General features: G+C 46.5%; 5 protein-coding genes across 5 annotated transcripts in view; 4 read left to right on the plus strand and 1 right to left on the minus strand.

Annotated features, from left to right (window-relative positions):
• The window catches only part of Gycbeta100B (guanylate cyclase soluble subunit beta-1-like), a gene marked incomplete in the record, with an annotated part of 213,209 nt that extends 198,509 nt beyond the window's left edge, over positions 1–14,700 (minus strand). The window contains 1 exon segment of the mRNA XM_069327485.1: positions 14,563–14,700. Coding sequence (XP_069183586.1) covers positions 14,563–14,565 — 3 coding nt within the window.
• Positions 14,701–17,750: 3,050 nt separating this feature from the next.
• On the plus strand, positions 17,751–18,224 carry LOC123757676 (uncharacterized). The gene has a single exon (XM_045741522.2). The coding sequence runs from the start codon at positions 17,751–17,753 to the stop codon at positions 18,222–18,224; it is 474 nt and encodes a 157-aa protein (XP_045597478.2).
• A 21-nt stretch (positions 18,225–18,245) lies between these two features.
• On the plus strand, positions 18,246–18,824 carry LOC138366437 (uncharacterized). The gene has a single exon (XM_069327486.1). The coding sequence runs from the start codon at positions 18,246–18,248 to the stop codon at positions 18,822–18,824; it is 579 nt and encodes a 192-aa protein (XP_069183587.1).
• Positions 18,825–18,839: 15 nt separating this feature from the next.
• Positions 18,840–19,247, plus strand: LOC138366438 (uncharacterized). The gene has a single exon (XM_069327487.1). The coding sequence runs from the start codon at positions 18,840–18,842 to the stop codon at positions 19,245–19,247; it is 408 nt and encodes a 135-aa protein (XP_069183588.1).
• A 351-nt stretch (positions 19,248–19,598) lies between these two features.
• LOC123757679 (uncharacterized) lies at positions 19,599–20,081 on the plus strand. The gene has a single exon (XM_045741526.2). It carries the CDS (start codon positions 19,599–19,601, stop codon positions 20,079–20,081), a length of 483 nt encoding a protein of 160 aa, XP_045597482.2.
• Positions 20,082–27,500: the final 7,419 nt, after the last annotated feature.

A 27,500-nucleotide genomic window follows, 5' to 3' on the forward strand; every position in this document is an offset into this window, starting at 1 on the left:
GCAGCACATATCAAGCGGATAACATCAGCGGCATATGCCAGGCTGGCCAACATACGAACGGCATTCAGAAACTTGTGTAAAGAATCATTCAGAACTTTGTATACCACATATGTCAGGCCAATCCTGGAGTATGCAACCCCAGCATGGAGTCCATATCTAGTCAAGGATAAGACTAAACTGGAAAAGGTTCAAAGGTTTGCCACCAGACTAGTACCCGAGCTGAGAGGTATGAGCTACGAGGAGAGACTACGGGAATTAAATCTCACTTCGCTGGAAGACAGAAGAGTTAGGGGGGACATGATCACCACATTCAAGATTCTGAAGGGAATTGATAGGGTAGATAAAGGCAGTCTATTTAACACAAGGGGAACACGTACAAGGGGACATAGGTGGAAACTGAGTGCCCAAATGAGCCACAGAGATATTAGAAAGAACTTTTTTAGTGTCAGAGTGGTGGACAAATGGAATGCATTAGGAAGAGATGTGGTGGAGGCTGACTCCATACACAGTTTCAAGTGTAGATATGATAGAGCCCAATAGGCTCAGGAATCTGTACACCAGTTGATTGACGGTTGAGAGGCGGGACCAAAGAGCCAGAGCTCAACCCCCGCAAACACAACTAGGTGAGTACAACTAGGTGAGTACACACACACGAGCTGAGAGGTATGAGCTACGAGGAGAGACTACGGGAATTAAATCTCACTTCGCTGGAAGTCAGAAGAGTTAGGGGGGGGGGACATGATCACCACCTTCAAGATTCTCAAGGGAATTGATAGGATAGATAAAGGCAGTCTATTTAACACAAGGGGCACGAGCACTAGGGGACACAGGTGGAAACTGAGTGCCCAAAAGAGCCACAGAGATATTAGAAAGAACTTTTTTAGTGTCTGAGTGGTTGACAAATGGAATGCATTAGGAAGTGATGTGGTGGAAGCTGACTCCATACACTGTTTCAAGTGTAGATATGATAGAGCCCAGTACGCTCAGGAACCTGTACACCAGTTGATTGACGGTTGAGAGGCGGGACCAAAGAGCTAAAGTTCAACCCCTGCAAGCACAACTAGGTGAGAACACACACAGACACAGGGGGGGAGGGGGGCCTGGTAGCCTGGTGGATAACGCGCAGGACTCGTAATTCTGTGGCGCGGGTTCGATTCCCGCACCAGGCAGATACAAACGGGCAACGTTTCTTTCACCATTCCATATCCACCACAACAACAACCACCACCACAACCACCACCTCAATCTTCACAACCACCATAACCACCACCACAATCTCCACAACCACCACAACCACTACCACCACCACCACAACCACCACCACAATCACCACAACCACCACAACCACCACCACCACAATAACCACCATAACAACCACCACAATCATCACAACCACCACAACCACCACAACCACCACCACCACAATGACCACCACCACAACCACCACCACAATCATCACAACCACCACAACCACCACAACCACCACCACCACAATGACCACCACCACAACCACCACCACAATCACCACAACCACCACAACCACCACCACAAATCAATGGGATTATTGACTTTCAAATGAGCGACAAACCCTTAACAACGCCGAATATAACTTACGTCACCAGTTGACGTCAACGTCGTTTCCATGTTTGAAGTCAACAGTGATGTCCCGAGCTGACATGTGTGTGTGTGTGTGTGTGTGTGTGTGTGTGTGTGTGTGTGTGTGTGTGTGTGTTTACTAGTTGTGTTTTTACGGGGGTTGAGCTTTGCTCTTTCGGCCCACCTCTCAACTGTCAATCAACTGTTTACTAACTACTATATTTTTTTTTTCCACACCACACACACCCCAGGAAGCAGCCCGTGATAGCTGACTAACTCCCAGGTACCTATTTACTGCTAGGTAACAGGGGCATTCAGGGTGAAAGAAACTTTGCCCATTTGTTTCTGCCTCGTGCGGGAATCGAACCCGCGCCACAGAATTACGAATCCTGCGCGCTATCCACCAGGCTACGAGGCCCCTTTGTGTGTGTGTGTGTGTGTGTGTGTGTGTGTGTTACATGTGCACATGCGCGGGCGGCTGTGTGCGTTTCAGCACATACAACCATCGAGACACCTGGCCATTACCTGAGAAGGTAGTTAGTGGAGACGGAGACAGAGCCAGCTAGCCAATGAGAGCCGCAGGGCAGTGATTGGTCCGGACGCTCTGAATGGCCAGTTACGCCGTCTGATGGGCACTTCGTGATTGGATTTTAGGTAAGGGGAGGGTGGGGGGAAGTGAGGCCTTCGACGAATGGGTGTAATGGGCTTTGGCTATTATGTGTTGTAATTATCAGAGAAAAGGTGCTTAGGGAGTATGAGTTAGTAGCACTTGCAAGGGGTATGAGGACAAGCAGCTGGGGTATGAGGACAAGGAGCTGGGGTATGAGGACAAGGAGCTGGGGTATGAGGACAAGGAGCTGGGGTATGAGGACAAGGAGCTGGGATATGAAGACAAGGAGCCAGGGTATGAGGACAAGGAGCTGGGGTATGAGGACAAGGAGCTGGGGTATGAGGACATGGAGCTGGGGTATGAGGACATGGAGCTGGGGTATGAGGACAAGGAGCCAGGGTATGAGGACAAGGAGCTGGGATATGAGGTCATGGAGCTGGGGTATGAGGACATGGAGCTGGGGTATGAGGACATGGAGCTGGGGTATGAGGACAAGGAGCTGGGGTATGAGGACAAGGAGCTGGGGTATGAGGACAAGGAGCTGGGGTATGAGGACAAGGAGCTGGGATATGAAGACAAGGAGCCAGGGTATGAGGAAAAGGAGCTGGGATATGAAGACAAGGAGCCAGGGTATGAGGACAAGGAGCTGGGGTATGAGGACAAGGAGCTGGGGTATGAGGATAAGGAGCTGGGATATGAGGACAAGGAGCTGGGATATGAGGACAAGGAGCCAGGGTATGAGGACAAGGAGCTGGGATATGAGGTCATGGAGCTGGGATATGAGGACATGAAGGTGGGGTATGAGGACAAGGAGCTGGGATATGAGGACAAGGAGCTGGGATATGAGGACATGGAGCTGGGGTATGAGGACAAGGAGCTGGGGTATGAGGACAAGGAGCTGGGGTATGAGGACAAGGATCTGGGATATGAGGACATGGAGCTGGGGTATGAGGACATGGAGCTGGGGTATGAGGACATGGAGCTGGGGTATGAGGACAAGGATCTGGGATATGAGGACAAGAAGCTGGGGTATGAGAACAATGAGCTCGGGTATGAGGACAAGGAGCTGGGGTATGAGGACAAGGATCTGGAATATGAGGACAAGGAGCTGGGATATGAGGACAAGGAGCTGGGATATGAGGACAAGGATCTGGAATATGAGGACAAGGAGCTGGGATATGAGGACAAGGAGCTGGGGAATGAGGACAAGGAGCTGGGGTATGAGGACAAGGAGCTGGGGTATGAGAACAAAGAGCTGGGGTATGAGGACAAAGAGCTGGGGTATGAGGACAAGGATCTGGAATATGAGGACAAGGAGCTGGGATATGAGGACAAGGAGCTGGGGAATGAGGACAAGGAGCTGGGGTATGAGGACAAGGAGCTGGGGTATGAGAACAAAGAGCTGGGGTATGAGGACAAAGAGCTGGGGTATGAGGACAAGGAGCTGGGATATGAGGACAAGGAGCTGGGATATGAGGACAAGGAGCTGGGATATGAGGACATGGAGCTGGGGTATGAAGACATGGAGCTGGGGTATGAGGACAAGGATCTGGGATATGAGGACAAGGAGCTGGGATATGATGACAAGGAGCTGGGATATGAGGACAAGGAGATAAGTCACCAGAGAAGTCTTAACAAAAAACAGGGAAATCATCGATAGATACAGCGATAGCAGGCGGCTTAATATCTGCGAGGCACTACACATTAAGAAGTCAACACCAGCAATCAACAGCCAATTAATGCACAACTATATTCTACCCACTTCAAGACTCCACACCAATATAGAAGCATCACGAAATATGGGCCAATAGGCCCTTTGCATTTACTTCCATTCTTCCCCTTTAACTTTACCCAATATTACCCAATATTTCGTGTTCTATCTTGTGTTGAAAGTTTGTTTTCACCTCATCCAAAACTGTTGTAACATATCACCTCACCCAAATGCAGGTATATAAAATGAAAAGCCGTTTGAATTATAGCATAGTAAGAACTCTGTTTAGTGTTTGCAGGTTATAGTTGTGTGTGTGTAAACTAAAGTCTTTGAAAATGTAATAAGTTATTACGAAACGAGTTCAAGTGTCGCGTCAGACTAGAATTAAAAATGAATTTTGGAGAACTGATTTTTCAATTACCATCGACAGTGAAAAGAAACATAAGAAATATTGAGAAAATTCGTGTTAGAATTATTAATCTTACTTTTTCGGTCATATTTAATAATATATGTCTACAGGAAAGACTGCTACCAATATATATATATATATATATATATATATATATATATATATATATATATATATATATATATATATATATATATATATATATATTAATGCACAACTATATTCTATATTATATCAACTATATTCAATATATATATATATATATATATATATATATATATATATATATATATATATATATATATATATATATTGTGATGGTAACGCGTTGGTGTTCGGCTGTTCAAAAGCTAGGGGTATGGCCTCGTCACATATAGAAACAAAAATAGAAAATCTGGAACTTCGTCTGTTGTAAGGTAATGAGAAGACACACAAAACACAAGTAAATTTAACAATGAAATTTTAATTACGTTAGAAAAGCAAAACATGAATAAAATGGACATACAAATTCGTATAATAAAATCAATCAATCAAAATAGTAAGAATAATCAAATGACAAAATGAAAAGTTACGTTAAGACAAGTGAGTAATAACAAGTGAACAATATACAATCAAATAAGAGGTGCAGGAATATTGGCTTTAAGCTATCACCTCTCTTAGTACACGTAAGCCACAGCTTAGTCTACCAACGAGACGTGTTAACCTGATGAAAGCACTGGATATTCTGAGATCTGGTGGTCGTGGTGGCCCCAGACATCAAGTAGTGTGGTGGGTGGAGTGCAGTTGCAACTGGACCCGCAGCCAATCAGCGATGAGCAGGCGACAAGACAGGTAGTTTGGTGGTTCGAGGTGGAGCAGGTGTTCCTGGCTGCATACGTTTTGCGCTTCTGGCAAAACTTGGTGTTGTTGTCATTGTTGGATATTTCTTCCATATTAGTTGTATAGGGATGTATGGCGACGTATTTTGGAGGGAAGAGCAGGCTCAATCTCTTGAAGGAGATTATCGTCACAATATATATATATATATATATATATATATATATATATATATATATATATATATATATATATATATATATATATATATATATATATATATATATATATATATATATATATGTTTCATTGAATATGACCGCATATTCTGTATTTATTATTTTACTATTTTATTTATTATTAAAATAATAAATACAGAATATGCGGTCATATTCAATGAAACATGTTTGAAAGAAAACCTGCTGCCAGTATACACCAATATATATATATATATATATATATATATATATATATATATATATATATATATATATATATATATATATATATATATATATATATATATATATGTCGTACCTAGTAGCCAGAACGCACTTCTCAGCCTACTATGCTAGGCCCGATTTGCCTAATATGCCAAGTTTTCATGAATTAATTGTTTTTCGACTACCTAACCTACCTAACCTATAAAGATAGGTTAGGTTAGGTTAGGTAGGGTTGGTTAGGTTCGGTCATATATCTACGTTAATTTTAACTCCAATAAAAAAAAATGACCTCATACATAATGAAATGGGTAGCTTTATCATTTCGTAAGAAAAAAAATTAGAGAAAATATATTAATTCAGGAAAACTTGGCTTATTAGGCAAATCGGGCCTTGCATAGCAGGCCGAGTACGACGTTCTGGCTACTAGGTACGACATATATATATATATATATATATATATATATATATATATATATATATATATATATATATTGCAAAATTGCAAACGCCCACTGTGTTTCCATAATTAAAATACCCTACATAAAATATTCATTCAATTCCAAGTCGAAAAACAATACAGACCAGTAACAAAACACAACCGACTAACGAAACATTTATGGAACAAACAAACTCCACAAGCTATAAATCTCCAGTACAACTTCCCCCCCCCCTCCCCCACACACACACCCAAGAAATAAGGCCATTCATCACGTTCTTCTTGACACATAATGCTCTATGTATTCTCTTGACCCGGGAGGATTTATTCCTGGTTTTGAGGTAAAATAAAATGACGTTCAAATTGCTATAAGATTGTCTTTATCTCTCTCGCTCTCTCTCTCTCTCTCTCTCTCTCTCTCTCTCTCTCTCTCTCTCTCTCTCTCTCTCTCTCTCTCTCTCTCTCTCTCTCTCTCTCTCTCTCTCTCTCTCTCTCACGCGGGCCTAAAAGACACAGAATAAAATATGAAGTTGTCGGAGCTCCTCTGAGCTCATTACAAACAAAAATCTCGAGCTAATGCAAGGGAGCGGCCCGGGCCACGGCGTACTACCAGGGCGGCCCGGGCCAGGGTGGGCCGCCAGGGTGGCCCGGGCCAGAGCGGACCACCAGGTCAGTAGGGTCCGTGAATACCGTGGATTAGCAGGGACTTACGACCTCAGGAAGAAAAGGTCTGCCTCCCTCACTCTGCTCTTTAAACTGGTGAACAGGTAAATGGAGAGAGAAACTAGCTTTATTATCCCTTGAGGGAGGGAGGAGAGAGGTAAGGAGGAGAGTGAGGGAGGGAGAGAGTCATGGTGAGGGAGAGTGAGAGAGAAGCTGGAAGCATAGAGGTGAGGAGAGTAACTAGCAGTGAAGCAAGAAGGGACAAAGTAAACAACAAATTGTATTTACAATATATAGCAAATGCTTGCTGACCAAACCACACCAGAGGATGGAGACAGCAAATGTTTCATTGAATGTGACAATGTGTTGTGATGAATATTGCAAGTGTTGCATATTTTGTTTTTCAGGTCTTCTCTCCCTCTGACCAGGGCTCCTGCATCTTTCTTGAGGTTATCTTGAGATGATTTCGGGGCTTTCAGTGTCCCCGCGGCCCGGTCCTCGACCAGGCCTCCACCCCCCAGGAAGCAGCCCGTGACAGCTGACTAACACCCAGGTACCTATTTACTGCTAGGTAACAGGGGCATTCAGGGTGAAAGAAACTTTGCCCGTTTGTTTCTGCCTCGTGCGGGAATCGAATCCGCGCCACAGAATTACGAGTCCTGCGCGCTGTCCACCAGACTACGAGGCCCCTTAGTGCTAGTGGACGGAATGTCATGTAAATTGTCCTCCACTGGTGGTAATAAACACTCTGGGGTGTAGGAGACTCGAACCGTATCTCCGAATGTCATATTTGTCCATCTTGGACCAAATATGACATTAGCAGAACTCCTAGGGATCTGAGGATTGATATCTCAGTAACCTGCCCGCAGAAGCTCTCATTAATACGAATAAAAACTATCTTTAGAAGCTTGTGTAAGGAATCATTTAGAACCTTATAATCCACATACGTCAGACCAATCCTAGAATAGGCGGCTCCAGCATGGATTCCATACCCTGTCAAGTATAAGATGAAGCCGATGAAGGTTCAAAGGTATGCGACTAGACTTGCTTCAGGACTAAGAGGTGTGAGTTATGAGGAAAGGCTGCGTTAATTGCACCTCACGTCGTTGGAAGACAGAAGAGCAAGGGGAGACATGATGGAAAACGAATAAGGGGACACAGGTGGACACTTAGTACCCAAATGAGCCACTGTGAAATTATAAATTAATTTTTTTCAGTGTCAGAGTAGTTAAGAGATGGAATGCATTAGGCAGTGATGTGGTGGAGGCTGACTCCATACACAGTTTCAAATGTAGATATGATAGAGCCCAGTAGGCTCAGGAACCTGTACACCAGTTGATTGTCGGTTGAGAGGCGGGACCAAAGTTCAACACCCGCAAACATAACTAGGTTGACACACACACACACATACACACACACACACACACACACACACACACACACACACACACACACACACACACACACACACACACACACACACATACCATGCATACCATACCATACAGTGCATACCATTATGGTATGCCTAACCTGCATATCGTGCAGGCTGATGGAGAAGATTGTGCGAAGAAAACTAGTGGAGCATCTGGAGCGAAAGAAATTTGTAACACAGCATCAACATGGGTTCAGGGATGGCAGGTCCTGCCTCACAGGGTTACTTGAATTCTACGACCAGGCAACAAAAATAAGGCAAGAAAGAGAGGGGTGGGCAGACTGCATATTTTTGGTTTGCCAGAAAGTCTTTGACACAGTACCTCACAAGAGGCTAGTGAAAAAGCTGGAGATGCAGGCTGGAGTGAAAGGGAAGGAACTCCGTTAGATAAAGGAGTACCTAAGCAACAGAAAACAACGAGTCACTGTGAGGGGTGAAGTTTCGGAGTGGCGAGGCGTCAACAGTGGAATCCCGCAGGGGTCAGTCCTTGGACCTATACTGTTCCTGATATATGTAAATGATCTCCCAGAGGGTATATATAGGGTATGTCCTCTCAATGTTTGAGGATGGTGCAAAAATTATAAGGTGGATTAAGACGAACGAATATAATAGGAGGCTACAAGATGACCCAATTAAACTGAATGATTGGTCCAACAAATGGTTACTAAAGTTCAACCCAAGTAAATGAAAAGTCATGAAACTAGGGGTAGGAAACAGGAGCCCAGAGACAGGATACTGAATGGGAGATGAAGTTCTTCATGAAACGGACAGAGAAAGATCTAGGAGTTGATATCACGCCAAACCAGTCGCCTGAAGCAACATAAAAAAAATAACATCGGCGGCGTATGCAAGGCTGGTTAACATGAGAACTGCCTTCAGAAACCTGTGTAAGAAATCTTTCAGAACCTTGTATACGACCTATGTAAGACCAGTCCCGGAGTATGCGGCCCCAACATGGAGCCCGTACCGTGTCAAGCACAAGACGAATCTAGAAAAAGTTCAGAGGTATGCCACTAGACTAGTCCCAGAACTAAGAGGCATGAGTTCAGGCTGTGGGAACTGCACCTCACGTCACTGGAAGATGTGAGGTGCAGTTCCCACATGTCTCCCCGAAGATCTCGGGGGAGACATGATCACTACACAAGATTCTCAAAAGAATTGACAGGGTAGACAAGGATGGATAATTCAACACTGGTGGTACGCGAACAAGGGGACACAGGTGGAAACTGAGTACCCACATGAGCCACAGGGACGTTAGAAAGAACTTTTTCAGTGTCAGAGTAGTTAACAGATGGAATGCATTAGGCAGTGATGTGGTGGAGGCTAACTCCATACACAGTTTCAAGTGTAGATATGATAGAGCCCAGTAGGCTCAGGAATCTGTACACCAGTTGATTGACAGTTGAGAGGCGGGACCAAAGAGCCAGAGCTTAACTCCCGCAAGCATAAATATTTGAGTACAAAATAGATGAGTACTCACACACACTCACACGCACACGGGGGGGGGGGGGGGTTATGCCTGCTGGCTGAGTGGACAGCGCTCTAGACTCGTGGACCTAGGGACCGGGGTTCGATCCCTGCAGCCGGCGGAAAAACAAATGGGCAGACTTTCCTTCATCCTGATGCCCGTATTACCTAGCAGTAAATAGGTACCTGGGAGCTAGACAGCTGTTACGGACTGCTTCCTGGGGGGGGGGGGTGTGTGAAAACAAAAGTTAGTAGTAAGTAACAGTTAATTGATAGTTGAGAGGCGGGCCGAAAGAGTGGAACTCAACCCCCCGGAAGCACAACTAGGTGAATACAGCTAGGTGAATACACACACACACACACACACACACACACACACACACACACACACACACACACACACACACACACACACACACACACAGACACACACACACACACAAGGGAGCCGGTCGGCCGATCGGACAGCATGCGGGACTTGTGATCCTGTGGTCCTGGGTTCGATCCCAGGCGCCGGCGAGAAACAATGGGCAGAGTTTCTTTCACCCTATGCCCCTGTCACCTAGCAGTAAAATAGATACCTGGGTGTTAGTCAGCTGTCACGGGCTGCTTCCTGGGGGTGGAGGCCTGGTCGAGGACCGGGCCGCGGGGACACTAAAAGCCCCGAAATCATCTCAAGATAACCTCAAGATAACACACACACACACACACACCCTGGAGTCCATACCTAGTTAAACACAAGACAAAGCTAGAGAAGATTCAGCGGTATGCCACCAGGCTCGTCCCGGAACTGAGAGGATTGAGCTACGAGGAAAGGCTAAAAGAGCTGAACCTCACATCCCTGAAAAACAGAAGAGTAAGGGGAGACATGATAACCACCTACAAAATTCTCAGGGGAATTGACAGGGTGGACAAAGACAAACTCTTCAACACGGGTGGGACACGAACAAGGGGACACAGGTGGAAGCTGAGTACCCAGATGAGCCACAAAAACGTTAGAAAGAATTTTTTCAGTGTCAGAGTAGTTAATAAATGGAATGCACTAGGCAGTGATGTGGTGGAGGCTGACTCCATACACAGTTTCAAATGTAGATATGATAGAGCCCAGTAGGCTCAGGAACCTGAACACCAGTTGATTGACAGTTGAGAGGCGGGACCAAAGAGCCAAAGCTCAACCCCAGATACATATTTACCGCCAACTGAACAGTGGCATCACATGAAAGGAACATTTCCCAATTGCTTCCAGTGGAGAAGTTGTCGTGACAAGTTTGGTGTAATACTTCTGAAATATTCTTTGAAATCAAGAATTTTTGTTTATGTATACATACCCGAGGGAACAGTATACATACCTGAGTATACATACGAGTATACATACCGGTATACATGTATGTATGTATGTATGTATGTATACTGTTCATACATACCGGTATACCGGTATGTATGAACAGTATACATACGAGTATACATACTGGAGTGACAGTATTGGGCGCTGCCCAATACTGTCACTCTTGTACAGGCAACAGCACGCACAGCGTTACGGGCAGGTCCTTCATGTGCCCTGGGATACGACCCGCCAAATCGTTGAACAACCAGGTACCCGTTCACTGCTGGGTGAACAGAGGCTACAGTTATGGATTCGCGCCAAGTCAATCCTCCCCGGCCAGGATACGAACCTCAGGCCAAATCACTCGCGACGCATGGAGGAGAGTGTCTTACCACTGCACCACAGAGACGGTTCACTTCACGGTTATATGTTAAAGGTAAAGGCACAGCAAAGGTACTTGCTGTAGGCAGGATACAGTGTGCTGCACCCTCCCACCACAGTCTAATGAATCTGGTCTCATTAGACCATCCCGTCATCCTGATAGAACGTCGCATTTTGGACGTATACTCTTCCTAAGGCCAAAAAATTGTCGTACTACAAAACGGTAGCGGCTCGTGAAATGTTCCTACTGTCCCGTTTTCTGTTTTGGGTCCTCGGGTTGGTTAGGATTAGGGCACTTTAGTACGGCAGTTTCTTGACGCTGGGAAACCTTAGGAGGACGGGCAGATTAGAGAGCATTAGTGTCCCCTGGAGAGTATTGATCAAGGTGGTTGTGACTCTGGTTATCAATGGTCAACACTGCCTCTCATACCAATCATTATAAATAAATATAATGCCATCAATTATTGAGCATTTGGGTTACCATGATATATTAACTACACAGGGACAAATATAACTAAATCTGAATGTTACTTGCATCTAAATGATTTTTTTTAAACAAACATTTTATTGTAAAACAGAGTCTCTCTTGTGTGTATTATCTATCTATCTTTACTGTGTATTGGTTAGTGTTACGGTCCAGCTGCCCTCTACAGTGTGTGTCTGTATCTACCTAGTTGTGCTGGCAGGGGTTGAGCTCTGCTATTTCGGCCCGCCTCTCAACTGTCAATCAATCAACTGTTACTAACTACTAGCTTTTTTTTTCTACACACACACACACACACACACACACACACACACACACACACACACACACACACACACACACACACACACACACGCACACACACGCACACACACACACACACACACACACACACACACAGGCTGACCCAATACACAGTTTTCAATGTAGATAGAGCCCAGTAGGCTCAGGAAACTGTTCACCAGTTGATTGACGGTTGAGAGGCGGGACCAAAGAGCCGAAGCTCAACCCCCGCAAGCACAAATGGTGAGTACAAATAGATGAGTACACACACACACACACATACATACACACACACAAAAGGTACAGGGTCTGGTATCTGAGTGGACAGCACGCGGGACTCGTAATCCTGTTGCTCGGGTTCGATTCCCGGCGCCGGCAAAGACAAATGAGCTTCAGGGACAGGTCTGGCGTGATATCAACCCCCAGGTCTTTCTCTCTCTCTGACTCTTGAAGTATTTCATCTCCCAAATGATACCTTGTATCTGGCCTCTTGCTCCCTACGCCTATCTTCATTACATTACATTTGCTTGGGTTAAACTCTAACAACCACTTGTTCGACCATTTTTTTCAGTTTGTCGAGGTCTTCTTGAAGCCTCAAGCAGTCCTCCTCTGTCTTAATCCTTCTCATAATTTTGGTATCGTCAGCAAACATTGAGAGGAATGAGTCTATACCCTCCGGGAGATCAGAAACAGGATAGGACAGAGTACAAAGCCCTGTGGGACTTCACTGGTGACTTCACGCCAATCTGAGGTCTCACCCCTCGCTGTAACTCTCCTATCCTGCTTATGTACCAGCCTCTTTTGGGGTACTGTGTCAAAGGCTTTCCGACAGTCCAAGAAAATGCAGTCCCCCCCAGTCTTCTCTTTCTTGCTTAATCTTTGTCACCTGGTCGTAGAACTCTACTAAGCCTGTAAGGCAAGATTTACCCTCCCTGAACCCATGTTGGCGATTTGTCACGAAGTCTCGTCTCTCCAGATGTGTTACTAGGTTTTTTCTCACAATCTTCTCCATCACCTTGCATGGTATACAAGTTAAGGACACTGGCTTGTAGTTCAGTGCCTCTTGCCTGTCACCCTTTTTGTACATTGGGACCACATTAGCCGTCTTCAATATTTCTGGTAGGTCTCCCGTCTCCCGTGACCACTATAGAGAGCGCCAAGCAAAGTGCCTCTGCACACTTTTTCAATGCCCATGGTGAGATCCCGTCTGGACCAATTCCCTTTCTCACATCTAGATCCAGCAGGTGTCTCTTGACCTCATCTCTCGTAATTTCGAACCCTTCCAAGGCCGCCTGGTTTACTGCCCCCTCTCCTAGCGCAGCGACCTCACCTTGTTCTATTGTGAAGACCTCCTGGAACCTCTTGTTGAGTTCTTCAAACACCTCTTTGTATTTCTCTGTATACCTGTCCTCGCCTGTTCTAAGTTTCATTACCTGTTCTTTCACTTTTATTTTTCCTCCTGATGTGGCTGTGGAGTAGCTTTGGTTCGGTCTTGGCTTTGCTTGCTTTATTATATTCATAATTTTTCTCTGCTGCTCTTCTCACCCTGACATACTCATTCCTGGTTCTCTGGTATCTCTCTCTGCTTTCTGGTGTTCTGTTATTTCTGAAGTTCCTCCACGCCCTTTTGTTCAGTTCCTTTGCTTCCATACATGCCCTCTTAAACCATGGATTCTTCTTTTGCTTCTTGGATTTTTCCTTTTGGGCCAGGATAAACTTGCTTACTGCCTCCTGACACTTTTGGGTGACATAGTTCATCATATCTTGTACAGACCTAACTCTGAGTTCTGTGTCCCATGGTATATCCCTTAGGAAACTTCTCATCTCCTCATAATTTCCCTTTCGGTATGCAAGCCTTTTGTTTCCTAGTTCTTTTCGGGGGGGGGGGGGGGAGATAATTCCTAGCTCTACCAGGTACTCAAAGATCAATACACTATGGTCACTCATTCCCAAGGGTGCTTCCAACTTAACCTCCCTTATATCCCACTCATTTAGGGTAAATATCAGATCAAACATGGCTGGTTCATCTTCCCCTCTCATTCTTGTCGATCTTCGTGTGTTTGTGTGTGTGTGTGTGTGTGTGTGTGTGTGTGTGTGTGTGTGTGTAGGCGTAAATATCTAGCCGTTCGTAGTGTGTGCGTATATGTGTACTTGCGTGCATGTCTGTGTGTACGTGCGTTGCAAGTGCATGTGTGCACATGCGCGCGTGAGCGTAATCGCGAGCGAGTAGGGACAGCGGATGCTAACTACTTTACTGCAGTTAACTCCCCCTTATAAAAAGTCACACAAATTGGTGTATTAATTTACAAATACAACCTGCTAAATTTTTTTATTTCACAACACCCATTTGTCTGGAACAAACACCATTGTTTTTCAAGAGTGAACCCAACACACGTGTTTGACATGGTGAGCTCCGGAGGCGGGATAATTGGTTGTTAACCTACCGCCTCTCCTCACTCTTATCACCTTGTAAACAGGGGCAAAAACTGGTCGTGGAATACCTACCATGGCTGTTGGCGGAGGTGGCTGGCTTGTCTGTGAGTCTGAGACACAGAAACGCGGGAATATGGCTCATCAAGTGAGAAATGGAACACGAAATTGATCGCTAGGTCCCGCTGTTGTGTTCCCTACCTCCACTGCCGCGCTCTGCTGCCGGCTATGTTATCAACATCTCGTACGCCTCAGCTACCGTCCTTTTCCCAAACAATTACCGTATGTGAATCAGTTTTATTTATTATTTTATTAGTAACATCAAATATAAAAGAAATATAATACATTTTTTCTCAAAATTAGAAGTACAAAGGAAGAATCGAAATGTTTATATAATCGTGTGTCTGGCAGCGACGGCGCAGCATCCCTATGGCTCCTCTCTTGAAGGTGAGACCTTACAGCATCCACCAACAGATGGCGCTCACAATGGACTACCACAAGACCTGTGCCACATACCAGCGTCCTCGTGGGTCTAATGGGTAGTGCAACCGTAATGCACGAACGTAATTATTTGCTAAAAAATACTAGATCTTGAATTGCAGAATGACGACCTTTTTTTTAGCAATTAGGTAGATAGGTAGATTAATTTGGAGCCTCGGAGAACACCATTTGCTGCAGCGAACTCGAGGGCTCGTGGGTGTAGGGACCTCACGTTTGTGGCAAGTGGAGCTATGTAAGATTATATTATATGACATAGCAACGAAAATCTGTCAACATCAAACTACGATTAATGAGGCATAAGCACTCACAGGTTGAGTGACGCTGCCCCAATACTTTCACTATGGCGGTGTGTCCACTCACAGGTTGAGTGACGCTGCCCCAATACTTTCACTATGGCGGTGTGTCCACTCACAGGTTGAGTGACGCTGCCCCAATACTTTCACTATGGCGGTGTGTCCACTCACAGGATGAGTGACGCTGCCCCAATACTTTCACTATGGCGGTGTGTCCACTCACAGGATGAGTGACGCTGCCCCAATACTTTCACTATGGCGGTGTGTCCACTCACAGGTTGAGTGACGCTGCCTCAATACTTTCACTATGGCGGTGTGTCCACTCACAGGTTGAGTGACGCTGCCCCAATACTTTCACTATGGCGGTGTGTCCACTCACAGGATGAGTGACGCTGCCCCAATACTTTCACTATGGCGGTGTGTCCACTCACAGGTTGAGTGCAGCTGCCCAATACTGTCACTGTGACTGTGTGTCCACTCACAGGATGAGTGGCGCTGTCCAATACTGTCACTATGGCGGTGTGTCCACTCACAGGATGAGTAGCGCTGCCCAATACTGTCAGTATGGCGGTGTGTCACTCACAGGATGAGTGACGTTGCTCAATACTGTCATTATGGCGGTGTGTCCACTCACAGGATGAGTGACGGTGCCCAATACTGTCACTATGACTGTGTGTCCACTCACAGGATGAGTGACGCTGCCCAATACTGTCACTATGGCGGTGTGTCCACTCACAGGTTGAGTGCAGCTGCCCAATACTGTCACTATGGCGGTGTGTCCACTCACAGGATGAGTGACGCTGCCCAATACTGTCACTATGGCGGTGTGTCCACTCACAGGATGAGTGACGCTGCCCAATACTGTCACTATGGCGGTGTGTCCACTCACAGGATGAGTGACGCTGCCCAATACTGTCACTATGGCGGTGTGTCCACTCACAGGATGAGTGACGCTGCCCAATACTGTCACTATGACGGAATGGTCAACTCACAGGATGAGTGACGCTGCCAAATAATGTCACTATGGCGGTGTGTCCACTCACAGGATGAGTGACGCTGCCCAATACTGTCACTATGGCGGTGTGTCCACTCACAGGATGAGTGACGCTGCCCAATACTGTCACTATGACGGAATGGTCAACTCACAGGATGAGTGACGCTGCCAAATAATGTCACTATGGCGGTGTGTCCACTCACATGATGAGTGACGCTGCCCAATACTGTCACTATGGCGGTGTGTCCACTCACAGGATGAGTGACGCTGCCCAATACTAGAAGAGGATACACAAACTCAAATCACTGACTCAGGGGTACAGATCCGTGTGAGACCTCCACTGTTGAGATCTCACCACTGTGAGATTTCCTCCCATCACAGCAGTAACTCCCTACCTAGAAGACTGAGAGAAACAGAGCACCACAGTCCATTACTGTTGACCCCTGTTGACCCCTGTTGACCCAACAGTAATTAGCGGGTCGTGTTCCAGGGGTAAACTAGTGCGCTGTGAGCTCCTAATGGCCTGTACCCACCAGGATAATACCTGCCCGGTATGATTCATCTTCCTAAATTACTTTCAGGAAACTGCCCGTCAAAGCTTTAGACAAATAGATCTATCTTCCTCACAAGTTTACATCGATAGACAATCCACCCTCACAAGTTTACATCGATAGATAATTCACTCTCACAGATTTACCTAGATAGATAATCCACCCTCACAGGATTACATCGATAGATAATCCACCCTCACAGGATTACATCAATAGATAATCCACCCTCACAGGATTACATCGATAGATCATCCACCCTCACAGGATTACATCGATAGATCATCCACCCTCACAGGATTACATCGATAGATAATCCACCCTCACAGGATTACATCAATAGATAATCCACTCTCATAGGATTACATCGATAGATAATGCACCCTCACAGGATTACATCGATAGATAATGCACCCTCACAGGATTACATCGATAGATAATCCACCCTCACAGGATTACATCAATAGATAATCCACTCTCATAGGATTACATCGATAGATAATGCACCCTCACAGGATTACATCGATAGATAATGCACCCTCACAGGATTACATCGATAGATAATCCACCCTCACAGGATTACATCGATAGATCATCCACCCTCACAGGATTACATCAATAGATAATCCACTCTCATAGGATTACATCGATAGATCATCAACCCTCACAGGATTTATGGGAGAACATTCTCGATCCTTCTTCCATCATATTATTTGCTGTGATGAATACATTTTCCTCATCATGATTTTCTCTGCAAGACTCATCACATGAGGTCACTCATCCCCCACATACCACATACCGGGAGGGGACACTCATCCCTCACATACCACATACCGGGAGGGACACTCATCCCCCCACATACCACATACCGGGAGGGACACTTAATTCACCCTTAACACAAGCTACCACAGTGAACACTTCCCCAACATGCCCCAGTACCACAGAGAACACTTCCCCAACATGCCCCAGTACCACAGTGAACACTTCCCCAACATGCCCCAGTACCACAGAGAACACTTCCCCAACATGCCCCAGTACCACAGTGAACACTTCCCCAACATGCCCCAGTACCACAGAGAACACTTCCCCAACATGCCCCAGTACCACAGTGAACACTTCCCCAACATGCCCCAGTACCGGAGAGAACACTTCCCCAACATGCCCCAGTACCACAGAGAACACTTCCCCAACATGCCCCAGTACCACAGAAAACACTTCCCCAACATGCCCCAATACCACAGAGAACACTTCCCCAACATGCCCCAGTACCACAGAGAACACTTCCCCAACATGCCCCAGTACCGGAGAGAACACTTCCCCAACATGCCCCAGTACCACAGTGAACACTTCCCCAACATGCCCCAGTACCACAGAGAACACTTCCACAACATGCCCCAGTAACACAGAGAACACTTCCCCAACATGCCCCAGTACCGGAGAGAACACTTCCCCAACATGCCCCAGTACCACAGAGAACACTTCCCCAACATGCCCCAGTACCACAGTGAACACTTCCTCAACATGCCCCAGTACCACAGAGAACACTTCCCCAACATGCCCCAGTACCACAGAGAACACTTCCCCAACATGCCCCAGTACCGGAGAGAACACTTCCCCAACATGCCCCAGTACCGGAGAGAACACTTCCCCAACATGCCCCAGTACCGGAGAGAACACTTCCCCAACATGCCCCAGTACCACAGAAAACACTTCCCCAACATGCCCCAGTACCACAGAGAACACTTCCCCAACATGCCCCAGTACCACAGAGAACACTTCCCCAACATGCCCCAGTACCACAGTGAACACTTCCCCAACATGCCCCAGTACCACAGAGAACACTTCCCAAACATGCCCCAGTACCACAGAGAACACTTCCCCAACATGCCCCAGTACCGGAGAGAACACTTCCCCAACATGCCCCAGTACCGGAGAGAACACTTCCCCAACATGCCCCAGTACCACAGAGAACACTTCCCCAACATGCCCCAGTACCGGTGAAAACACTTCCCCAACATGCCCCAGTACCACAGAGAACACTTCCCCAACATGCCCCAGTACCGGAGAGAACACTTCCCCAACATGCCCCAGTACCACAGAGAACACTTCCCCAACATGCCCCAGTACCACAGTGAACACTTCCCCAACATGCCCCAGTACCACAGAGAACACTTCCCCAACATGCCCCAGTACCACAGTGAACACTTCCCCAACATGCCCCAGTACCACAGAGAACACTTCCCCAACATGCCCCAGTACCACAGTGAACACTTCCCCAACATGCCCCAGTACCACAGAGAACACTTCCCCAACATGCCCCAGTACCACAGAGAACACTTCCCCAACATGCCCCAGTACCACAGTGAACACTTCCCCAACATGCCCCAGTACCACAGAGAACACTTCCCCAACATGCCCCAGTAACACAGAGAACACTTCCCCAACATGCCCCAGTACCGGAGAGAACACTTCCCCAACATGCCCCAGTACCACAGAAAACACTTCCCCAACATGCCCCAGTACCACAGAGAACACTTCCCCAACATGCCCCAGTACCACAGAGAACACTTCCCCAACATGCCCTAGTACCACAATGAACACTTCCCCAACATGCCCCAGTACCACAGAGAACACTTCCCCAACATGCCCCAGTACCACAGAGAACACTTCCCCAACATGCCCCAGTACCGGAGAGAACACTTCCCCAACATGCCCCAGTACCACAGAGAACACTTCCTCAACATGCCCCAGTACCGGTGAAAACACTTCCCCAACATGCCCCAGTACCACAGAGAACACTTCCCCAACATGCCCCAGTACCACAGTGAACACTTCCCCAACGTGCCCCAGTACCACAGAGAACACTTCCCCAACATGCCCCAGTACCACAGTGAACACTTCCCCAACATGCCCCAGTACCACAGAGAACACTTCCCCAACATGCCCCAGTACCACAGAGAACACTTCCCCAACATGCCCCAGTACCACAGAGAACACTTCCCCAACATGCCCCAGTACCACAGTGAACACTTCCCCAACATGCCCCAGTACCACAGAGAACACTTCCCCAACATGCCCCAGTACCACAGAGAACACTTCCCCAACATGCCCCAGTACCACAGAGAACACTTCCCCAACATGCCCCAGTACCACAGTGAACACTTCCCCAACATGCCCCAGTACCACAGAGAACACTTCCCCAACATGCCCCAGTACCACAGAGAACACTTCCCCAACATGCCCCAGTACCGGGGATGACGCAAGAACTCCCCCAGTGCCGCAATAGACCGCCTGCGACGCAGGGAAGAACGCAGAACTCTGCCGTAATTGCGAGACCGCAGACCGACTCCAGCGAGCTGCTTCACTCCCATTACGGTAATGAGGTTACTGGGATAATATGATGGCTGTCCTTCACCTGCTGGGAGGCGGGTGGCTGCCCTTGTGTTGTGGGGTCAGCTGCCCTTGTGTTGTGGGGTCAGCTGCCCTTGTGTTGTGGGGTCAGCTGCCCTTGTGTTGTGGGGTCAGCTGCCCTTGTGTTGTGGGGTCAGCTGCCCTTGTGTTGTGGGGTCAGCTGCCCTTGTGCTGTGGGGTCAGTTATGGCTGCCCTTGTGTTGTTGGGGGTCAGCTGCCCTTGTGTTGTGGGGTCAGCTGCCCTTGTGTAGTGGGGTCATCTGCCCTTGTGTTGTGGGGTCATCTGCCCTTGTGCTGTGGGGTCAGTTATGGCTGCCCTTGTGTTGTTGGGGGTCAGCTGCCCTTGTGTTGTGGGGTCAGCTGCCCTAGTGTTGTGGGGTCAGCGGCCCTTGTGTTGTGGGGTCAGCTGCCCTTGTGTTGTGGGGTCAGTTATGGCTGCCCTTGTGTTGTGGGGTCAGCTGCCCTTGTGTTGTGGGGTCAGCTGCCCTTGTGTTGTGGGGTCAGCTGCCCTAGTGTTGTGGGGTCAGCGGCCCTTGTGTTGTGGGGTCAGCTGCCCTTGTGTTGTGGGGTCAGTTATGGCTGCCCTTGTGCTGTGGGGTCAGCTGCCCTTGTGTTGTGGGGTCAGCTGCCCTTGTGTTTTGGGGTCAGCTGCTCTTGTGTTATGGGGTCAGTTATGGCTGCCCTTGTGTTGTGGGGTCAGCTGCTCTTGTGCTGTGGGGTCAGCTGCCCTTGTGTTGTGGGGTCAGCTGCCCTTTTGTTATGGGGGTCAGCTGCCCTTGTGTTGTGGGGTCAGCTGCTCTTGTGCTGTGGGGTCAGCTGCCCTTGTGTTGTGGGGTCAGCTGCCCTTGTGTTGTGGGGTCAGCTGCCCTTGTGTTGTGGGGTCAGCTGCCCTTGTGTTGTGGGGTCAACTGCCCTTGTGTTATGGGGTCAGCTGCCCTTGTGTTGTGGGGTCAGCTGCCCTTGTGTTGTGGGGTCTGCTGCCCTTGTTTTATGGGGGTCAGCTGCCCTTGTGTTGTGGGGTCAGCTGCCCTTGAGTTGTGGGGTCAGCTGCCCTTGTGTTGTGGGGTCAACTGCCCTTGTGTTGTGGGGTCAGCTGCCCTTGTGTTGTGGGGTCAGCTGTCCTTGTGTTGTGGGGTCAACTGCCCTTGTGTTGTGGGGTCAGCTGCCCTTGTGTTGTGGGGTCAGCTGCTCTTGTGTTGTGGGGTCAACTGCCCTTGTGTTGTGGGGTCAGCTATGATTGTCTTTGTGTTGTGGGGTCAGCCATGGCTGCCCCCACAAGGTGTGGAGCAGGACACAACTCCCTTACACCCAGAACAACTTGAACACTCATCCTTTACCCCCCAGAATAACGTGAACACCTCTCTCTTACACCGAGAACAGAATGAACACCTTTCCTTTACACCCAGAGCACTTTGAACACCCCTTACACCCCCCAAATCACCAGGACCTGGCAGCACCTTCGGGGACTCACGAGACTTCCTTGTGTCCCCAGAGAACAGGGGAGAACATGCCTTCCCCAGTAGGGAGGCATGTGTCTACCGCTGACGCCTCATTATCCAGCTATTGTGACCAGGGAGGCTCTCACCTGAGCCAAGCCAGGAAGAAATGACTTCAATTTCTCTGCTCTGGTCCTCTTGAAACATGAGGCTTCGAGTCCTGATTTGATTAAATCTTGATTCCTGAACTGCTTTATACCCAGAACACTGTGAACATCCATTCGTTACACCCAGAACACTGTGAACATCCGTTCGTTACACCAAGAACACTGTGAACATCCATTCGTTACACCCAGAACACTGAACATCCATTCGTTACACCAAGAACACTGTGAACATCCATTCGTTACACCCAGAACACTGTGAACACCACTTCGTTACACCCAGAACACTGTGAACACCACTTCGTTACACCCAGAACACTGTGAACACCACTTCGTTACACCCAGAACACTGTGAACACCACTTCGTTACACCCAGAACACTGTGAACACCCCTTCGTTACACCCAGAACACTGTGAACACCCCTTCGTTACACCCAGAACACTGTGAACATCTACTCGTTACACCAAGAACACTGTGAACACCCCTTCGTTACACCCAGAACACTGTGAACATCTATTCGTTACACCAAGAACACTGTGAACATCCATTCGTTACACCAAGAACACTGTGAACACCCATTCGTTACACCCAGAACACTGTGAACACCACTTCGTTACACCCAGAACATTATGAACATTCCTCTCTTATGCCCTAGAACACTGTGAACATCCCTCTTCTATGTCCCTTAACACTGTGAACATCTCTCTCTCTCTTATGTCCCAGAACACTGTGAACATCTCTCTCTCTTATGTCCAAGAACACTGTGAACACCCCTCTCTTATGCCCTCAGAGCACTGTGAACATCCCTCTCTTATGCCCTCAGAACACTGAACATCCCTCTCTTATGCCCTCAGAACACTGTGAACATCCCTCTCTTATGCCCTCAGAACACTAGGAACACTCCTCTCTTATGTCCCAGAACACTGTGAACACCCCTCTCTTATGTCCCAGAACACCGTGAAGCACCGCTTCCTTACACCCAGAACACTGTGAACACCCTTCCCTTACACCCAGAACACTGAACACCCCTCCTTTAAACCCAGAACACTGTGAACACCCCTCCCTTACACCCAGAACACTGTGAACACCCCTCCCTTACACCCAGAACACTGTGAACACCCCTCCTTTAAACCCAGAACACTGTGAACACCCCTTCTTTAAACCCAGAACACTGTGAACACCTCTCCTTTAAACCCAGAACTAAAGTGAGACTTGCTAGAATGTTTTATGTATCATTTATACGCTCTGTGATTGACTACAATGCTCTACATCTCACACTGTATACTGACAAAGAGCTGAAATCGCTTGAAACCTTGCAAAGTGAAGCTATGCGTCTCATCCTTGGGGCTCCAAAGTCCACGAGAATAGTTAATATGAGAGCAGAGTTAAAATTACCTACCATAAATGAGAGAATTTTGTCTATTAGTACAGTTTTCGGTGTGAAGGCACTGAGTAGATCTCGGCAAATCATGAAGTTTCAAGCTAAACATTCTAATATGCTACACTCACCTGAGGTCTATAGAAGAGCGAAATTAGATTATGCATTTTGGTTCGACAAGGTAGCCAACTCCATCATAATATTAAATATGTACCCAATTCAATTAATGATTAATCAACCAATTACTCCATGGGATAACTGAGATCTATAAGTTAATTTTGTAAATACACCCAAGAAATACAGTGTAAACTCTACATAATTAAAACAGTTAACACTGTGCAGCATCACTGAGAGTACTCAGAGTATGGGTAACGATGTGTATCAGTGCTATACCGACGGTTGTGTAGAAGAAGGTGGACGATGTACAGGATGTGCGTGTATTTGAAGTCTTCTCTTGTACAAACAACAATGAAACGCGTCAATGATTGGGCAAGTACAACTCAAACCGAACTTGCAGGCTGAAATTTTAAAGGACAAAGGCTCACAGTGTTCTGGGACTTATATACTGTGACTCGCAGAGTGCACTCCTGACATTGAACGCACACAGTACTAACACCCAGAAAATAGTCAGTGATATTCGAATGAATGTTTTGGTTGCTAAAGAAAACAGATTTGAAATTAAATTCCTATGGATACCATCACATGTTGGCATCTCAAAGCATGACACTGTTGATATGCTTGCAAAGACAGCCTGTAGAAAACCTGAGGTTGAAATTGATATGGGTGTTTCATTAGCAGTGACAAAGAGAATACTTAAACAAATATCTAATGAAGATCTCACCGACCTAACAAATTCACAAAGACCTGAAAGTTGTAGCATTAAATATTATGATAGATATCGTGAGGAGACATTCACATATGGGACTAATAGAACAAGAACCCGGCAATGTGATGTTATAGTGGCCAGAATACGCCTGGGATATAGACGTATCTGGCAGCTTTCTCAAAACCCAAATGTCGAGTACACAATGTGTCAACTTTGTGAAAGAGAAAACATGCACTCACTTGAACATTATAGTGTAGAATGTCCCATACTGACTGACTTTCGCCCTCCTGGGCTAAGGTATGCTGAATTGTGTAATTACTATATGAATACTGAAACACTCGTCAGCAAACATTGAGAGGAATGAGTCTATACCATCTGAGAGATTATTTACATATATCAGAAACAGGATAGTTCCGAGTGAAGAGCTCTGTGGGACTCCACTTGTAACCTCACGCCAATCTGAGGTCTCCCCCCCCTCACTGTAACTCTCTGCTTCCTATTGCTTAGGTACTCCCTTATCCACTGGAACATCTTACCAGTTATTCCTGCCTGTTTCTCAAGCTTATGTACCCGCCTCTTATGGGCTACTGTGTCAAACGCTTTCCGACAAAGAAAATGAAGTCCGCCCCGCCTTCTCTTTCTTGCTTAATCTTTGTTACCTGATCGTAGAATTCTTGAATCTAGAATTCTAGATCTAGAATTCTTGCCTGTAAGGCAAGATTTACCCTCCCTGAACGCATGTTGATGGGTTGTCACGAAGTCTCTTCTCTCCAGATGTGTTACTAGGTTTTTCCTCACGATCTTCTCCATCACCTTGCATGGTATACAAGTCAAGGACACTGGCCTGTAGTACAGAGCCTCTTGTCTGTCACCCGTTTTGTACATTGGGACTACATTAGCCGTCTTCCATATTTCTGGTAGGTCTCCCGTCTCCAGTAGTTTTCTATACACCATGGAGAGTGGCAAGCAAAGTGCTCCTGCACACTCTCTCAGTGCCCAACATGGGCAACCATGGTGACTATGTCACCATGGTTGAGTATGTCACGTCTGGACCAACAGCCTTTCTCACGACCAGTTCCAACAGATTCCTCTTGACCTCATCTCTTGTAATTTCGAACCCTTCCAAGGCCATCTAGTTTACTGTCACCTCTGCTAGCGCAGTGACTCCACCTCGTTCTATTGTGAGGACCTCCTGGAACCTCTTGTTGAGTTCTTTACACACCTCTTTGTCAATCTCTGTGCACCTGTCCTCACCCAAGTTTCATCACCTGTTCTTTCACTTTTATTTTCCTCCTGATGTGACTGTGGATTAGCTTTGTTTGCTTTGTCATTTTCATACTTTTTCTCTGCTTCTCTTCTCACACTAACATACTCATTCCTGGTTCTCTGGTATCTCTCTCTTTATTCTGGTTTTCTGATGTTTCTGAAGTTCCTCCACGCCCTTCTGTTCAGTTCCTTTGCTTCCAAACATGCCCTATTATACCATGGATTCTTCTTTTTTCTTCTCTGTTTTTTCCTTTTGAAGTCGGGATGAACCTGTTTACTGCCTCCTGACAGTTTTGGGTGACATAGTCCATCATGTCTTGTGCAGAATTAGCTCTGAGTTCTGTGTCCCATGGTATATTCCTTAGGAAACTTCTCATCTCCTCATAATTTCCCTTTCGGTATGCCAGCCTTTTTTTTCCAAGTTCTTTTTGGAAAGGTAAATCCTAGCTCAACCAGGTACTCAAAGATCAATACACTGTGATCACTCCTTCCCAGGGGGCTTCCAACCTAACTTCCCTTATATCTCACCCATTTAGGGTAAATATCAGATCAAACATGGCTGGTTCATCTTCCCCTCTCATTCTTGTCGGTCCCTTGATGTGTTGCCTTAGAAAGTTTCTTATTGCCACGTCCAGCAGCTTAGCTCTTCATGTATCTGGTCCTCCATGCGGGTCTCTGTTCTCCCAATCTATCTTTCCTAGGTTGAAGTCTCCCATGATTAGTAGCCCAGATCCATTCCTGCCAGCAACAGAAGCTGCTCTCTCTATTATGTTAATAATAGCCATGTTGTTTCAAACTATCATATTCCTGTCTGGGCCTTCTGTCATTTGGTGAGGGGATATATATGACTACGACTATATTTTTTTGACCCCCCCAGTCGCTATTGTACCTGTTATGTAGTCACTGAAACCTACACATCCCTGAATCAGTCCTCAAAATCCCAGCCTTTTCTTACCAGCAGAGCTACACCACCACCACCTCTTCCTTCTCTCTCTTTCCTCACAACATAATAGTCCTGTGGGAACACTGCATTTGTTATGGTTTTCGTTAGCTTTGTTTCTGTGATTGCTATTATGTCTGGGTTTTCTTCTAGTGCCCATTCTCAAATTCACTTGTTTTATTTGTAATCACATCTATGTTAATGTGCATTGCCTTGAAGCCAGCTTTCTCATGTACTCACCTAGTTGTGTTTGCGGGGGTTAAGCTCTGGCTCTTTCGTCCCGCCTCTCAACCGTCAATCAACAGGTGTACAGATTCCTGAGCCTATTGGGCTCTATCATATCTACACTTGAAACTGTGTATGGAGTCAGCCTCCACCACATAACTTCCTAATGCATTCCATTTGTCAACCACTCTGACAAAAAAAAAGAATTCTGAATTCTGAATTCTGAATTCTGAAAGTTCTGAATAGTTTGTCATGTGTGGCCACGTCTGTGGTAGAAAATAATAATAAAAAAAAAAAAAAAAAAAAAAAAGTTCTTTCCAATATCTCTGTGGCTTATTTGGGCACTCAGTTTCCACCTGTGTCCCCTTGTGCGTGTGCCCCTTGTGTTAAATAGCCTGTCCTTATCTACCCTATCAATTCCCTTCAGATTCTTGAATGTGGTGATCATGTCCCCCCTAACTCTTTTGTCTTCCAGCGAAGTGAGGTTTAATTCAAGTTGACTCTCCTTGTAGCTCATACCTCTCAGCTCGGGTACTAGTCTGGTGGCAAACCTTTGAACCTTTTCCAATTTAGTCTTATCCTTGACTAGATATGGACTCCATGCTGGGGTTGCATACTCCAGGGTTGGCCTGACATATGTGGTATACAAAGTTCTGAATGATTCTTTACACAAGTTTCTGAATGCCGTTCGTATGTTGGCCAGCCTGGCATATGCCGCTGATGTTATCCCCTTGATATGTGCTGCAGGAGACAGGTCTGGCGTGATATCAACCCCCAAGTCTTTTTCTTTCTTTGACTCCTGAAGAATTTCCTCTCCCAGATGATACCTTGTATCTGGCTTCATGCTCTGTACACCTATCTTCATTACATTACATTTGGTTGGGTTAAACTTTAACAACCATTTGTTCGACCATTTCTTCAGCTTGTCTAGGTCTTCTTGAAGCCTCAAACAGTCCTCTTCTGTTTTAATCCTTCTCATAATTTTGGCATCGTCCGCAAACATTGAGAGAAATGAATCGATACCCTCCGG

Source organism: Procambarus clarkii, chromosome 19 (genome assembly GCF_040958095.1).
Source record: "Procambarus clarkii isolate CNS0578487 chromosome 19, FALCON_Pclarkii_2.0, whole genome shotgun sequence".
Classification (NCBI taxonomy): Eukaryota; Metazoa; Arthropoda; class Malacostraca; order Decapoda; family Cambaridae; genus Procambarus; species Procambarus clarkii.

What these genes read in the sequence shown, in the direction of transcription:
- LOC123757676 (XM_045741522.2), top strand. Translation starts at nt 17,751, where the DNA reads ATGCCCCAGTACCACAGAGAACACTTCCCCAACATGCCCCAGTACCAC.
- LOC138366437 (XM_069327486.1), top strand. Translation starts at nt 18,246, where the DNA reads ATGCCCCAGTACCGGAGAGAACACTTCCCCAACATGCCCCAGTACCAC.
- LOC138366438 (XM_069327487.1), top strand. Translation starts at nt 18,840, where the DNA reads ATGCCCCAGTACCACAGAGAACACTTCCCCAACATGCCCCAGTACCGG.
- LOC123757679 (XM_045741526.2), top strand. Translation starts at nt 19,599, where the DNA reads ATGCCCCAGTACCACAGAGAACACTTCCCCAACATGCCCCAGTACCAC.